Raw genomic sequence first — 17,236 nt, forward strand, 5'->3', positions numbered from 1 at the left:
AATTAAGAATTAATGTTGTGCCTGTCAATAATTGATTCTTAAACTTTATTGCATCACAGAATTATGATTGCTCAAAAAGAAACAAATGATATGCCTGAAATTATTACACAAGAGTACAACGACAAGAACATGGTTTTTTAAATATAAATTATCTACATTAGAAGCGTAACATTTACCAAAGTATTAATACTATATAGTATAATTTGTTAATATTATATTTATATTATATTATGATACATTATATTATAATCTCTAAAGAATGTGCTCTTCTAACAGGCTGAAACTATAATTATTAGAACATTTGTGCTTTTTTTATTGTTTTATCAATTTCAAGACTTCTAATTCAACGTGTATAGTCTCGATATACACTTAAACGTACAGCTTTAATTTGGGATTATTATTATGGACAAATCTAAGTCACGAGAGACGGACATTCAAAGACAGTAATGTCGAAATAAATATTGTTCCGTAATTTTCAATTGTTGATTCGAATAAATGTTCTGGAATAAAATTTTATTTCGTGTCCCCTTTTCTTACAAGCAAAATTCTATTAGATGATTTAATACAACTTATAAATTAAAAGAAACAATTATTTAAAGCAAATATCTGAACTTTCACACATGCATAATTGATCAATTAATCTTCATACAATTGTTTCCGCAATGTATCTTTCTTATTAAAATTGAAATTTGAATTATTCTGTTAGAATAAATTATTCGCAAAACTTTGGAAATTTAGTAGATTATGCGACATCGATGTTGCTAATATTTCTATGATACATTTGTGTGTGTAGAGACAACAAATTATTAATTATATTAATTATATTAGTAATCTGTTTTTCACACAACACAAGTGTTCTTATATTGATTATTATTATTCTGACATAAAACTTTTCTATTATTTCAATTTCATTGTTGAAGAGGAAAATGTTGAAGTTGGATAAAATGCGTAATTTTTCTGTATTCCCTCACTGTTAATAATACATATCTGTAGTTTAAATAGTCATTTGCGAAAATCTTCTATAACAGTCATTTGCAAAAGTCTTGTATAGCAATGTCTTATGCAATACGCATCATACATAATTTATTCTGTAATGATTTCAAGCAATTTGGAGATGATTTTCTCTTATTATTAGCGAAAATGTCAATAATTTCCTAGTCACAAGCGATTGAAGAAAATTTTTTACAAACTATACTTTATTAAATTTAAAGACTGACAAAACATTCTTCAAATAATTTCAGATAAGTTTTTATTTCAGTAAAATTTTAATTTATATCTTAGTTATATATAATGAAAAAAATTTGAAACCTGCAAAAAAATAATGCCTTTTTTGAGCGTTTTCGTAAAAGAAAACTTGACACTTAATTAAGAAAAATCTACAAATCATCGAAAAAGACATTCAGAGGTTTTGAGAAATTATTTTAACGACCTGTTTTTTTTATATATATATATAAAATCGTTGAGATCACTTGGAGAGAGAAACATATTTACATTATCGGTAATACAGCGAGGGAATAAAATAATTTATCGGAAACATAACAATGTCGCTTCTTCATGTGTCATGACTTCAAAATTCGTTAATAAACGAATGTATTCTTTCTCCCCTCTGTTCATCCTTCAAGCCCCTTGCACAATGCTAGGCAACAGGCAGTAGAAATAAGGAATAGAAACTATTCACCAATAAATACGCGAAACAGAAAATATTCGCCAATAGGAGCAGAGAATAGATACTATTTCTGTTCTTATTGCCTGTTGCTTAGCATTGTGCAGGGGCTTTACATTTCTTGTATATTTCCTAGATCGGCAAGTTAGTTGTACCTTAGCTTGGATACGAATCACACATCCATTTCGACTGTCTTTCGTTCCTACATGCTATTCATTTCGTTCTCTGTAAAGAAACTTGACATTATAACATTTTCTTCTGTTATTTCAAACTTCAATGTAAGTCGATTTTGGAATTAATTTTTGAATTATTAATTATTATTTGAATTATTAATTTGAATTATTATTTATATTAATTTAGATGTTTGTGTGTCTATATGTTAATATGAATGTCAATTTTTGTTCATATTCGTTACACCGTAAAGAATCTGAATTATACCTAAACGTTTGTAATATTTTATAACTTTTATTGAAAATTATGCGCACACACTCTTATCATGTGCGTTCTATTTATTGTGTTCTATTTACTTCTTTTATTCCGATAATCTTTAAAAACAATCAAAAAAAGAAATACCGACGACACATCGAGCCAATTGAATTGTCTTTAAGTTACATCTTATGTCTTTTGCAAAATCTGTTTATATTTTACAATTTTATTTTTCCGACATGTACAACGAATTTTTTTGATTTATTTTATTCTCTTCTTATTTATTTAATTTCTTTCTCATGATATGTTATTATATTAATTTGAATGCCAATTTTATTCGTTACATTGAAGAGGATCTGAATTAAATAGAAACATTTGCAATATTTCGTAAGTTTTGTTCAAAATTATACTCTTATCATTTGTTGTGTTTTAGTCCTTATAGCTTTTTCCTTTTATTTATATGATTTGATCTTGTGGACTTATATTGATTTAGACATACTAAATTAATTATTTATGTTATTTTCATATTATTAGTATATATTGATTAGAACATACTATGACTAACATAATATACGATAATCTTAAAAATTTAAAAAGAGATAAATTAATTTAATAATGTTACAATTAAGGATTTATATACATATATATATATATATATATATATATATATATATAAATTCTTAGGTTATATACATACGGTTATATACATTAGGGTATATACATACTTTGAAATATATAGAAAGAGATTTTAAGATTATTTCTAATCGCGAGTCTTTTTATTTTTCAGTGAGATTACAAGAAAATGTCTTCAAGCACCTCTAATATACAATGTTCAAGAAGAATGCCTCATTTATGTACATTTTCGATAATGAAATGCTATTTCAATAAAATATTTCACTTATCGATTACACACAGACGAAACCATTTATGGGGAATTAGATGGATTTTTATTGTCTTGAGTTGTCTATTCTTGATGATAAATGCGCATCGGCAGCAAGTCAAACAATGCATGTCTTTTCCATCAACAAGAGGATGTAAGTTTTATTGAAATACGATAAATTTTCTTTTGTTTCATATAGCACGATACTTCCATAATGTTAAAAATTGCCACGCATAGCGCAATAAATTTCCTATGCAACTTGACAGATAACTTTCGCTAATAAGCATGAAAAATTTTGTGAAAAATTTTGCGTTTCTTTTATAATAAATAATTTAATATCTTTGGATTTTTTGCCACTAATAATGAACCACTCCCCTCTCATATCATCGTATTCTCTTTGCTTATAAATAATCGTTAGAATAATGTTGTATCACACACACGAATAAATTATCAACGTATATTTTTATAAAGACAATTTTCTTTTACTTTTATTATATTATGTACAAATATATTATATAAAATACAAATTTCAAGGCAGTGCACACATTTAAATTTATATGCATTTTAAATTAGAGATAAGATATAAAAACTGTTCGTTTTCGATATCTTCCTCATGCATGCCCCGTCTAATATATCAGAATTATAGATAAAACATATGTCTCAATTTTCTCTATGATATTCTAGTTTTAAACTAAATGCATACATTTACATTTAACACCAACAATATAATTGATACCGAAACTTTCTATGCATATGATTGAATATACAACCGACCGAATATATCATCTCTTGTTAGTTTTACTTATTTTTATGTTTTATAATGTTATAACACACACACACACACACACACACACACACACACATTGCATATAATATTATAAAATTGAACATTATACACATATATAGGACATACATTTAAAGTTATAGTATACATATTTCTTTAAAGAGCTTATTTATTCTCGCATAAATTTATTATTAAATAAACATTATAAACAAATATTGTTTAATATTTTTAAGTTAGTATTTTTAAAACGTCCGAATATGTAATAAATTATATTTTACTTTTTATAGGGACGGTACCGGAAGGTGAAATAATTGTCAAATATGGTGACAATCTGCAAATTTGGTGTAATTTAAATGAAACGTTTGTAGCTAAAGAATATCCGGGTTCAAACTCCTGGAATATCTATTTTACGAACAATAATTACAGAATAGAGGAGAAATTCATAACTAGAATCAATAAAACAACAGCACTGTTGACTATTGAATCACCCCCAGCCGGACATTTTTTGTATTTTTGCAGTTTGGACCTACCTAATGGTGTAGACGCAACTGTTTGTCTTAATATAGTTTCTGTTGCACGTAAGTAATCATATTCATTTGTGAATTATCTTTTTCATATAATTTCGAATTACATATTTCTTCAAGAATACTTTTCTTTTCTTCAATTATACTATTTATAAGGGATATATTTTATTTATTTCCTTTCTATAAAGTAAAAATTAAAAATATATAATACTTTATGATATACCCTTGATACAAATAATCTGAGAAATTTTCTCATGAAGGAAATGCAAAAATACCACACTACTTGCGATCATTATCTTGTAGAACTTGTACATTGAGCTATTACTCAGTTCAACTCGTTTGCAAAAGTAATGTTCGAGATAAATACACACACAATATAAATTACACACTTTATTCATACATTTACTTAAAAAAAATTTGATTTTTTTTAATGTAATATGTTTTGTATATGTTGCATTAAATTGCTTTTTATTGTATAACATCTGTGTAAACGATAAAAACTAAGAATTTATATCAAAAGAAATAGCTTTTAGTAGAAATGATACACATAAGACAAGTCATGACAATGTTTATGAATGCGAATTCGAACAAAAAATTTCGCAGCCAGATTTATCAGCGGAAAGTTCATGCATATTGTACATTGAAACATTCATTTAAAAAATGATTATGCAATTATAACAGATATATTATTCTATTTCATATGATGTATTTTATTTTATTCGACAGATAAACCTCAACCGCCAAGCAATTTTACTTGTAGATCCTATAATTGGGAAAGTATAACATGTACATGGGACGTATCACAACACTATATTCCAACAACCCATAAATTATTCTATCAAATACGCAGAGCAGGAAGAAGAAAACTTGTACCCTGTCCTATAGCAAAAGCGAAAAATTATTCTTGCACTTGGACTCAACATACAAATCCAATATACAGGCAAACAAGGAAAATCTATAATTTCGTAATGCGAATTCAAAATATATTTGGCAACAAAACTGTCGTATATAATAACATCGATCATTTTGCTATAGGTATATAAATCTTTTTTAATCATTGGATTATTTCTTTTCATGTAATGAAATGATGTCATATGGAATAAATAATGAGACACATATAATCTTTGAGTATAGTATATGCTTTTGACATCCAACATTGAAACTATGTTATTATTTTCAGTTATTCCTCCAAAACCTGCGAATCTATCGATGATTAACAAAACATCGGATAGTGCAACATTGTGTTGGGAATCCCGCCATTCGATGTGGAGTTTTCCTCCCGGTTTAACTCATAAAGTTATGTATACGAGTTACTGGGATTATGAAAAGGATTGGAAGGTAGGATCAATTTACTACATTACCAGCGGTATTTTCTATCTCTTTAAAATAATTCCTCGTTTATTGTAATTATTGTAATTAAACGTAGTTTATGGAACTATGATAATCTCGATTGAGTGATATCTTATTCACAGATTATTAATATTGATACGGAACCGAATTTGCACAAGAGATGTTCCACTCTTACCGGATTATACGCTAATACCCCGTATGGTGCATACGTTCATTTAAGAAGCGCCAAGGCCGTAGGAGAGGATATGTATAGTGAGCCCGCTGTTATAACTTTCAACACATTACCAACGTGTAAGTCGATTCATAAAGTAGGAAGAAAGTTTGTTGTCTTTGATTTACTCTTATTTTATGTATATTTACAGTACGATAAATATAAAATTATTTTAATATATAATAAATTTTAATAGATAGATTACAATTAAATAATTATTTTACTATTCAATTTTTAGTACCTAGCTTTCCACCGCGAACCGATATTGGTAGCTTCGAAATTGTCAAACACAATAGAAATAGAGATGTATATTTATATTGGCAAATGATAGAGCAATATCATGAAAATGGTGATAAATTTAAGTATCAAGTTATTCATGTGGAAGAAAATGGTCATAAAATAGTTCTCGAACCGATCGAGATAACCAAGACGTATGCCAAGTTTGAGGAACTCAGCTTTAATAAATACCGATTTGAGATTGTCTCGGAGAATAAAGTCGGCATTAGTAAGAATTATACGGAAATTATTGTACCTAATCGAAATGAGAGTGAGTATAAAAAGATTGGTGATAAAAGAAGAGCTACATAACGTTTAAATATATATTATTGCGAGCAATCAATATGAGATACTTTTCTTACAGTGCCACGTGAACCGATAGAGTTTACAAAAATGGCTTTCGGAAGAGGACTGTACGAATTGTCTTGGGTACCGCCGATCACTCATAAAGACATCACGAATTATACCATCTTTTGGTGCGACAACGATCGTCTTTATGAGTGCACAGTATGTATTGATTTTCTCTGTTATTTATTTGTAGAAAAATTTCGCGCGCAAATTAAAACGATACATTTGCAGGGTTATTTGAACTGGACACATGTATCCATGAATACTACAGTCTATAACATAACTGTACCAGATTCGAACAAAATATATCAATTCGCGATATCCGCAAATGCAAATAAGGGCAGCAGCGGTATGATATGGTCATCTTGCATGGTGATTCGCTCAAAAAAGCTCGAAAGAATGAAAGTCATATGGATTAATCGTGTCGGATTAGATTTCATCGAGGTCGGATGGTACCTTGCCTGTTTAGATCGCATTGGGGTCATCGAAGAAGTGAAAATTTACTATTGTCCTCTTGTGTCACGGTTAGTTACCAAGTGCAAGGAACCCGAACGCAATATTAGCATCAAATACCATCCATACAGGACATACGGCATTGTCAAAAATTTAACGGCCCGTATTACGTATATGCTCGAACTCACGATGGTGACCAAGTATGGTGAGAGTCAACGTAGTAACTCCTTATATCAGACTATTTATGAGACGGCACCCAGTACTTTATCTTAGAACGTTTGATTGCCAGACTGTTGGAAAACAATATAAATTTTGAGTTAGAGCCATTAACATCGGTTTCAACAATGAATGTTTAACGGGACTTTGGTCCGAAACTGGAGGAGATAATTGTTACAGTAGTAGTAAGTATTTTATTGAAAATGAAGACAAAAATTATTATGACCATCCATATTGTAAATACTTATGTTTAATACTTTATTGCTTATGTTTATATATATTTATGTGTAAATATTATTAAAATATTCTTAATATTATTCTTAAATATTATTAATATATTATTCTCTTTTATAAAATTAACATTTGCGATACTTGCGATACTCGGCATGATGTAACGCATTAATAAAATTTTGCATTATGCGAAATAAAATAAAGAAAACATTTTTTAACGATTATACGTTATATGAAACTAAATAACTTTTTAAAAATAATAAAACAGTTTAATGAATCGGAAAATAAATCGAACTTCTTTTTTTATTTGTCTAACTCATTATCTAAATTGTTTAACTATTTTTTTTCTATAATTTTTAATGAGATATTGATTTTGTATGCTATTGCGATTTTTTTCACTTTAATTTAGTAAATGTAATAATAGCAAACTCACATTTTTAATCGGATTTAAGTAGAATTTTATACAAATATTCTTATTAGAATATATGTATTTTCTATGTAACAGGATTACCCGATTTGTGGTAATAATTCTAAGCATTATTGGATTTATCACTGCCATACCGATTATTTTGTGCTGTGCACATTATGGAAGAAGGTAAAAATATTGTAATTTTACGTATAAAATGTAATTTTTTTTTAAACATTCGATACTATATAATTATAGTTATTCTTTTAAAAATTATATTTTTTATATTTAATTTAGTTTTTTAATGTTTTATAATATGTTAATTTCATTTTTAATATTTTATAATTTGTTTAATATTTTATAATAAAAATTGTCATACACTATGTATTGTATTATGTATCTTTCTCGTAGAATGTGGTTAAAATATGAAGATATACAAAATATTGATGTGGAATTACCAGCTGGTCTTATTTCAAACATGATAAGTAAGGCGCTTAAAATATTGGCTGTTGTTACAGATGCAAAATTCAAAATTATAATAAAATTTGATTTTCATAGAAATTATTGCACAAGGATGGCGAGCTACATAAACGACAATTATTTGAATCCAGCTGTTGTTCGAGTGGTCAAGAATCTGTCACTTCATCAGTCACAACGATCAAATTTCTAATTTCCAGACAGCAGCATCGAGATAGAGAGATCCAGTGCCCGTGTCATTCGGCAAGATGTTGAGATTGATGAAAGAAGTGTTTCACCAGAACTGGAGATTGCCGAAAGTCATATATCCCAATTAAAATCGGCGATCTGAATCTCAATGAGAATCTATCTCTAGCGTGATCCACTCCAAATCACACGGATAATACGGAGAACACAATGACACCTGTCATGGCCTAGTACCGGTTACATGAGCATTTCAAGATAAAATTATAGAAGAAAATATATTTCTATATATATTAGACTTTAGAATTGATTGAAATTTCTTACTCCTTCCATTCCAAGTTAGTGTTTTTCTTTTTGATTGCATCTTGTATATGCAAATATTTAAAGCTAGATTTAACCTAAAGTAAATTCTTAACATCAAATTCTTCGCATTATATGCGATTAATTAAGAATTAACGTTGTTCCTGTCAATAATTGATTCTTAAACTTTAATGCATCACAGAATTATGATTGCTCAAAAAGAAACAAAAGTGATACGCTTGAAATTATTACACAGAAGTACAACGACGAGAACATGGTTTTTTAAATATAAATTATCTACATTAGAAGCGTAACATTTACCAAAGTATTCATACTATATAGTATAATTTGTTAATATTATATTTATACTGTATTACAATACATTATATTATAATCTCAAAAGAATGTGCTCTTCTAATAGGCTGAAAATATAATTATTAGAACATTTGTGCTTTTTTTTATTGTTTTATCAATTTCAAGACTTCTAATTCAACGTGTATAGCCTCGATATGCATTTAAAATATGATAGCGGTTAAACTTACAGCTGTAATTTGGGATTATTATTATAGACAAATCTAAGTCACGAGAGACTGACATTCAAAAATAGTAATGTCGAAATAAATATTATTCCGTAATTTTCAATTATTGATTCGAATGAATGTTCTCGAATAAAATTTTATTTCATGTCCACTTTTCTTACAAGCAAAATTCTATTAGAAGATTTAATACGACTTATAAATTTAAAAAAACAATTACTTAAAGCAAATATTTGAACTTTTACACATGCATTATTGATCAATTAATCTTCATACAATTGTTTCCGCAATGTATCTAACTTTCTTATTAAAATTGAAATTTGAATTATTCTGTTCGCGCGAAACTTTGGAAATTTAGTAGATTATGCGACATCAATTATGTTGCTAATATTTCTATGGTACATTTGTGTTGTTGAAAACAGACTATTAATTATATTAATTATATTAATAATTTGTTTTCCACAATACAAGTGTTCTTATATTGATTATTATTATTCTAACAGACAACTTTTCTGTATTATTCCAATTTTATTGTTAAAGAGGAAAAAATTGAAGTTGGATAAAATGCGTAATTTTTCTGTTCCTTCACCGTTAGTAATACATATCTGTAGTTAAATAGTCATTTGCAAAAATCTTCTATAGCAGTCATTTGCGAAAGTCTTCTATAGCAGTATCTTATGCAATAGGCATCATACATAATTTATTTTGTAATGATTTCAAGCAATTTGAAGATGATTTTCTCTTATTATTAATAGCAAAAATGTCAATAATTTTCTAGTCAAAAGCGACTGAAAAAAAAATTTCTACAAACTGTACTTTGTTAAAATTGAAGACTGACAAAACTACATTCTTCAAATAATTTTATATGGGTTCTTATTTTAGTAAAATTTTAATTTGTATCTTAGTTATGTATAGTGAAAAAAATTTGAAACTTGCAAAATAATGCCTTTTTTGGGCATTTTCGTAAAAGAAAACTTGACACTTAATTAGCCAGAAAACCTACAAATCTCATCGAAAAAGACGTTCAGAGAATTTGAGAAATTATTTTAACGACTTGTTTTGTTTTCATATAAAATTGTTGAAATCGTTTGAAAAAAGAGACTACATATTTACATTATCGGTGATACAGCGAGGGAATAAAATAACTTATCGAAAACAGAACAATGTCGCTTCTTCATGTGTCATGGCCTCAAAATTTGCTAATAAACGAATGTATTATATCTTCTCACATGTTTATCCTCTACATTTCTTATATATTTCCTAGATCGGCAAGTTAGTTGTACCTTAGCTTGGATACGAATCACACATCCATTTCTGTCTTTCGTTCCTACATGCTATTCATTTCATTCTCTGTAAAGAAACTTGACATTATAACATTTTCTTCTGTTATTTCAAACTTCAATGTAAGTCGATTTTGGAATTAATTTTTGAATTATTAATTATTATTTGAATTATTAATTTGAATTATTATTTATATTAATTTAGATGTTTGTGTGTCTGTGTGTTAATATGAATGTCAATTTTTGTTCATATTCTTTACATCGTAAAAAATCTGAATTAGACCTAAACGTTTGTAATATTTTATAATTTTTATTGAAAATTATGCACACACACTCTTATCATATGCGTTCTATTTACTTTTTTGATTCTAATAATCTTTAAAAACAATCAAAAAAAGAGATACCGACGACACATCGAGCCAATTGAATTGTCCTTAAGTTACATCCTATGTCTTTGGCAAAATCTGTTTATATTTTACAATTTTATTTTTCCGACATGTACAACGAATCTTTTTTATTTATTTTATTCTCTTCTTATTTATTTAATTTCTTTCTCATGTTATGTTATTACATTAATTTGAATGCCAATTTTATTCACTACATTGAAGAGGATCTGGGAATTAAATGGAAACATTTGCAATATTTCGTAATTTTTGTTCAAAATTATACTCTTATGATTTGTTGTGTTTAGTCCTTATAGCTTTTTCCTTTTATTTATATGATTTGATCTTGTGGACCTATATTGATTTAGACATATCAAATTAATTATTTATTTTATTTTCAACATAACATAATATACGATAATTTTAAAAATTTTAAAAGAAATATAAATTAATTTAATAATGTTACAATTAAGGATTTATATATATATGTGTGTGTGTGTGTGTGTGTGTGTGTGTGTGTGTATGTAAATCCTTAGGTTATATACATACGGTTATATAACATTAGGGTACATACATGCCTTGAAATATATAGAAAGAGGTTTTAAGATTATTTCTAATCGCGAGTCTTTTTATTTTTCAGTGAAATTACAAAAAAATGTCTTCAAGCACCTCTAATATACAATGTCCAAGAAGAATGCCTCACTTGTGTATATCTTCGATAATGAAATGCTATTTCAATAAAATATTTCACTTATCGATTGTACACAAACGAGACCATTCATGGGGAATTAGATGGATTTTTGTTGTTTTGAGTTGTCTATTCTTGACGATAAATGCGAACATGCAGCAAGTCGAACAATGCATGCCATCAGCAGGATGTAAGTTATAAATATAATAAATTTTTTTTTGTTTCATATAGAGCGATATTTCTATAATGTTAAAAATTGCCATGCATAACACGATAAATTTCCTATACAACTTGACAGATATCTTTTTCCAATAAGCATGAAAAATATTTTGCGTTTCTTTTATAATAAATAATTTCATATCTGTGGATTTTTTGTCACTGATAATGAGCCACTCACCGTTCCATATCACCGTATTCTCTTTACTTATAAATAATCGATAGAATATTACTATATTACACACACGAAGAAATTATTATAAAGACAATTTTCTTTTACTTTTATTATATTATGTACAAATATATTATATAATATACAAATTTAAAGGCAGTGCACACATTTAGATTTATATGCATTTTAAATTAGAGATAAGATATAAAAACTGTTTGTTTTCGATCTCTTCCTCGTGCATGCCCCGTCTAATATATCAGAATTATGGATAAAACATATGTCTCAAATTTCTCTATGATATTCCAGTTTTAAACTAAATGCATACATTTACATTTAACGCCAACAATATAATTGATACCGAAATTATCTATGCATATGATTGAATACATAACCGACATCACCACTTTTTAGTTTCACTTATTTTTATGTTTTATAATATTATATCACACACACACACACACACATTGCATATAATATTATAGTATTGAACATTATATACATATATAGGACTTACATTTAAAGTTATATTACACATATTTCTTTAAAGAGCTTATTTATTCTCGCATTAATATATAAAATAAATTCATTAAATAAACATTATAAACAAATATTGTTTAGTATTTTTAAGTTAGTACTTTTAAAATTTACAAATATGTAATAAATTATATTTTACTTTTTAGGGACGGTGCCGGAAGGTGACATATTTGTCAAACATGGTGACAACCTGCAAATTTGGTGTAATTTAAATGAAACGTTTGTAGCTAAAGAATATCCAGGTTCAAACTCCTGGGATATCTATTTTACGAGCAATAATCACAGAATAGAGGAGAAATTCATAACTATAATCAATAAAACAACAGCACTGTTGACCATTGAATCACCTCCAGCCGGACATTTTATGTATTCTTGCATTTTGGACCTACCTGGTGACATAGACGCAATTGTTGGTCTTAATGCAGTTTCTGTTGCATGTAAGTAATCATATTCATTTGTGAATTATCTTTTTCATATAATTTCGAGTTATATATTCCTTCAAGAATACTTTTCTCCTATTCAATTATGCTATCTGTAAGAGACATATTTTATTTACTTCATTTCTATAAAGAAAAGATTAAAAATAATATAATATATAATACTTTATAATATATCTTGATACACAAATACTCTTTTATTGTATAAAATCTGTATAAACGATAAAAACTGAGAATTTACATTAAAAGAAGTAGCTTCTAATAGAAGTGATACGCATAAAACATGTCATCACAATGTTTATGAATGCGAATTCGAACAAAAAATATCGCAGCGAGATTTATCAACAAAACGTTCGTGCATATTTTATATTGAAACATTTATTTAAAAATTTATTATGCAATTATAACAGATATATATTCTTCTTTTTTATATGATGTATTTTATTTTATTCGACAGATGAACCTCGGCTGCCAAGCAATTTTATTTGTATATCCTATAGTTGGAAGAGAATAACATGTACATGGGACGTATCACAACACTATATCGCAACAACTCACAAATTATTTTATGAAATATACAGAGCAGGAAGACGAAAACTTATTTCTTGTCCTATAGCAACAGCGAATAATGATTCTTGCACTTGGACTCAACATACAAATCCAATATACAGGCAAAGAAAGAAAATCTATAAGTTCGTAATGCGAATTCAAAATATATTTGGCAACAAAACTCTCGTATATAATAACATCGATCATTTTGCTATAGGTATATAAATCTTTTTTAGTCATTGGATTATTTCTTTTCATGTAATGAAATGATGTCATATGGAATAAATAATGAGACATATATAATCTTTGAGTATAGTATATGCTTTTGACATCCAACATTGAAACTATGTTATTATTTTCAGTTATTCCTCCAAAACCTGCGAATCTATCGATGATTAACAAAACATCGGATAGTGCAACATTGTGTTGGGAATCCCGCCATTCGATGTGGAGTTTTCCTCCCGGTTTAACTCATAAAGTTATGTACAGGAATCACTGGGATTATGAAAAAGGTTGGAAGGTAGGATCAATACTACATTATTTATGCGATATTTTCTATCTCTTTAAAATAATTCCTCGTTTATTGTAATTATTGTAATTAAACGTAGTTTATAAAACGATAATAATCTCGATTGAGCGATATCTTATTCACAGATTATTAATATTGATACGGATCCTCATTTGCACAAGAGATGTTTCACTCTTACCGGATTATACGCTAATGCCGTGTATACTGCACGCATTTATTTAAGAAGCGCCAAGGCCGTAAGAGAGGATATGTATAGTAAGCCCGCTTTTATTATGTTCAGGACATCTCCAACGTGTAAGTGGATTTATAAAGTAGGAAGAAAATCTATTGTCTTTGATTTACTCTTATTTTATTTATATTTACAGTACCATAAATATAAAATTATTTTAATATATAATAAATTTTAATGGAGATTTTAATAGATTACAATTAAATAATTATTTTACTATTCAATTTTTTAGTACCTAGCTTTCCACCGCGAACCGATATTGGTAGCTTCGAAATTTTCGAACACAATGGAACTAGAGATGTATATTTATATTGGCAAATGATAGAGCAATATCATGAAAATGGTGATAAATTTAAGTATCAAGTTATTCATGTGGAAGAAAAAGGTCATAAAATAGTTCTCGAACCGATCGAGATAACCAAGACGTATGCCAAGTTTGAGGAACTCAGCTTTAATAAATACCGATTTAAGATTGTCTCAGAGAATGAAATCGGCATTAGTAAGAATTATACGGAAATTATTGTTCCTAATCGAGGTGAGAGTGAGATAAGAAGATTGGTGATAAAAGAAGAGCTACATAACGTTTAAATATATATTATTGCGAGCAGTCAATATGAAATATTTTTCTTACAGTGCCACGTGGACTGTTAGAGTTTACAAAAATGGCTTTTGGAAGAGGACTGTACGAATTGTCTTGGTCGCCGAGCACGTATAAATATGTCACGAATTATACCATCTTTTGGTGCAACAACGAACGCGATCGTCCTTATCAGTGCACAGTATATATTGATTTTCTCTGTTATTTATTTGTAGAATAATTTTGCGCGCAAATTAAAACGATACATTTGCAGGGTTACTTGAACTGGACACACGTATCCATAAACTACAATGACATTATGGTCTATAACATAACTGTACCAGATTCGAACAATATATATCAATTCGCGATATCCGCAAATGCAAATGAGGGCAGCAGCGGTATGGTATGGTCATCTTGCAAGGTGGTTCACTCAAAAAAGCTCGACAGAATGAAAGTCGTATGGATTAATCGTGTTGGATTAAACTTCATCGAGGTGGGATGGTACCTTGACTGTATAGATCGCATTGAGGTCATCAAAGAAGTGAAAATTTACTATTGTCCTGTTGTGTCATCGATAGTTACCAAGTGCAAAAAATCCAAACGCAATATTAGCATCAAATACCATCCATACAGGACATACGGCATTGTCAAAAATTTAACGCCCTATACTACGTATATGCTCCAACTCACGATGGTGACCAAGTATGGTGAAAGTCTACGTAGTAAGCCCTTATATGAGACTCCTTATGATAGGGGATCCAGTACTTCATCTTAGAATGTTTGATTGCAAGACTGTTAGAAAATAATATAAATTTCGAGTTAGAGCCATTAATATCGATTCCAACAATAAACATTTAACGGGACCTTGGTCCGAAACTGGAGAAGATAATTGTTACAGTAATAGTCAGTATTTTATTAAAAATGAAGACAAAAATTATTATGACCATCCATATTGTAAATACTCATGTTTAATACTTTAATACTTATGTTTATAAATATTTATGTGAAAATATTATTAATTTATTCTTAATATTATTCTTAAATGTTATTAACATATTGTTCTTTTTTATAAAATTAACATTTGCAGTACTTGCGATATCGGAAGCATGATGTAACGTATTAATAAAATTTTGCATTATGCGAAATAAAATAAAGAAAACATTTTTTCTTAACGATTATACGTTATATGAAATTGTTATATGATTGTTATATGAAATTAAAAAACTGTTTGAAAATAATAAAATAGTTTAATGAATCGGAAATTGAATTGAACTTTTTTTTTATTTGTCTAACTCACCATCTAAATTACTATTTTTTCTATAATTTTTAGTAAGATTTTAATTTTGTATGCTATTGCGATTTTTCTTTCACCTTAAGTGAGTAAATGTAATACTCGTAATATCAAACTCACATTTTTAATCGGATTTAAGTAAAATTTTATACAAATATTCTTATTAGAATATATGTATTTTCTATGTAACAGGATTACCCGATTTGTGGCAATTCTAAGCGTTATTGGATTTATCATTGCCATACCGATTATTTTGTGCTGCGCAGATTATGAAAAAAGGTAAAAAAATTATAAATTTACATATAAAATGTAATTTTTTTAAACAAACGATAAACAATATATATATATATATATATATATATATATATATATATATATATATATATACACGGTGAGTCATTTTAATCTATAATCCCAATTATCTCGTTGGCAAAGCATGACAGAGAAAAAATTTTCCCACAAAAGTTGTTTGTTTCTTTGGGGGCCATAAGAAGGCACCATTGGTTTGACCTTGAAGAGTCATTTGAAGGTCACGTGAAGGTCACCTTCAATTTCTTAAATGGAACCTACATTTTCTCATTACATATTCTTATAGCTTATCTCGAGAGCTTTCCAAAACAGTATAATTAAGTTAATTTTCATTAAGTACTTTCCGAGTTATGAGGCTTGAAATCATTTCTTAATTTTGCATAAACCATAAAATATCTAATAAGATATTCATTTTTCGATTATCTTACCTTAATACTTTTATGTACAAAATAATGAGAGGAATCGATTGGTGTAAAGAAAACACATAGTTGTTTTTGAGAAAAAATATGTAATTTGCAATTAACAATTACATATTTTTTCTCAAAAACAACTATGTGTTTTCTTTACACCAATCGATTCCTCTCATTATTTTGTACATAAAAGAATTAAGGTAAGATAATCGAAAAATGAATATCTTGCTAGATATTTTATGGTTTATATAAAATTAAGAAATGATTTCAAGCCTCATACCTCGGAAAGTACTTAATGAAAACTAACATAATTATAGTGTTTTGGAAAGCTCTCGAGATGAACTACAAGAATATGCAAAAGCATA

The 17,236-nt window shown here is 27.9% G+C and overlaps 2 protein-coding genes and 1 long non-coding RNA gene across 3 annotated transcripts; all 3 read left to right on the forward strand.

Moving 5' to 3' along the window:
- The first annotated feature begins 1,828 nt into the window (after positions 1 to 1,828).
- LOC145961868 (cytokine receptor-like) lies at positions 1,829 to 7,589 on the forward strand. Its single transcript, XM_083082379.1, has 9 exons — positions 1,829 to 1,941; positions 2,877 to 3,123; positions 4,041 to 4,331; positions 5,004 to 5,312; positions 5,458 to 5,615; positions 5,750 to 5,918; positions 6,077 to 6,385; positions 6,479 to 6,621; positions 6,694 to 7,589. Exons 2-9 carry the CDS (start codon positions 2,892 to 2,894, stop codon positions 7,186 to 7,188), a joined length of 2,106 nt encoding a protein of 701 aa, XP_082938505.1. The 5' UTR covers positions 1,829 to 1,941; positions 2,877 to 2,891; the 3' UTR covers positions 7,189 to 7,589.
- A 284-nt stretch (positions 7,590 to 7,873) lies between these two features.
- LOC145961869 (uncharacterized) lies at positions 7,874 to 8,806 on the forward strand. Its single transcript, XR_014435728.1, has 3 exons — positions 7,874 to 7,957; positions 8,180 to 8,253; positions 8,327 to 8,806. It is a non-coding gene; the product is annotated as an uncharacterized LOC145961869 (long non-coding RNA).
- Positions 8,807 to 10,558: 1,752 nt separating this feature from the next.
- LOC145961870 (cytokine receptor-like) lies at positions 10,559 to 16,117 on the forward strand. Its single transcript, XM_083082380.1, has 9 exons — positions 10,559 to 10,667; positions 11,568 to 11,805; positions 12,684 to 12,974; positions 13,432 to 13,740; positions 13,886 to 14,043; positions 14,178 to 14,346; positions 14,514 to 14,816; positions 14,915 to 15,060; positions 15,133 to 16,117. Exons 2-9 carry the CDS (start codon positions 11,583 to 11,585, stop codon positions 15,634 to 15,636), a joined length of 2,103 nt encoding a protein of 700 aa, XP_082938506.1. The 5' UTR covers positions 10,559 to 10,667; positions 11,568 to 11,582; the 3' UTR covers positions 15,637 to 16,117.
- Positions 16,118 to 17,236: the final 1,119 nt, after the last annotated feature.

Source organism: Camponotus vicinus, unplaced genomic scaffold, assembly GCF_025532165.1.
Source record: "Camponotus vicinus isolate PSW18456_S1 unplaced genomic scaffold, iyCamVici1.0 SCAF_11, whole genome shotgun sequence".
Lineage (NCBI taxonomy): Eukaryota > Metazoa > Arthropoda > Insecta > Hymenoptera > Formicidae > Camponotus > Camponotus vicinus.

Excerpts from the sequence above, each read along its gene's own strand:
- LOC145961868 (XM_083082379.1), top strand. The coding sequence starts at position 2,892 with ATGTCTTCAAGCACCTCTAATATACAATGTTCAAGAAGAATGCCTCAT. Across the intron at positions 3,124-4,040 it reads TTTTCCATCAACAAGAGGAT|GGACGGTACCGGAAGGTGAA; the intron begins GTAAGTTTTATT and ends TACTTTTTATAG. Across the intron at positions 5,616-5,749 it reads ATTATGAAAAGGATTGGAAG|ATTATTAATATTGATACGGA; the intron begins GTAGGATCAATT and ends TCTTATTCACAG.
- LOC145961870 (XM_083082380.1), top strand. The coding sequence starts at position 11,583 with ATGTCTTCAAGCACCTCTAATATACAATGTCCAAGAAGAATGCCTCAC. Across the intron at positions 14,817-14,914 it reads AATTATTGTTCCTAATCGAG|TGCCACGTGGACTGTTAGAG; the intron begins GTGAGAGTGAGA and ends TTTTTCTTACAG. Across the intron at positions 15,061-15,132 it reads ATCGTCCTTATCAGTGCACA|GGTTACTTGAACTGGACACA; the intron begins GTATATATTGAT and ends ATACATTTGCAG.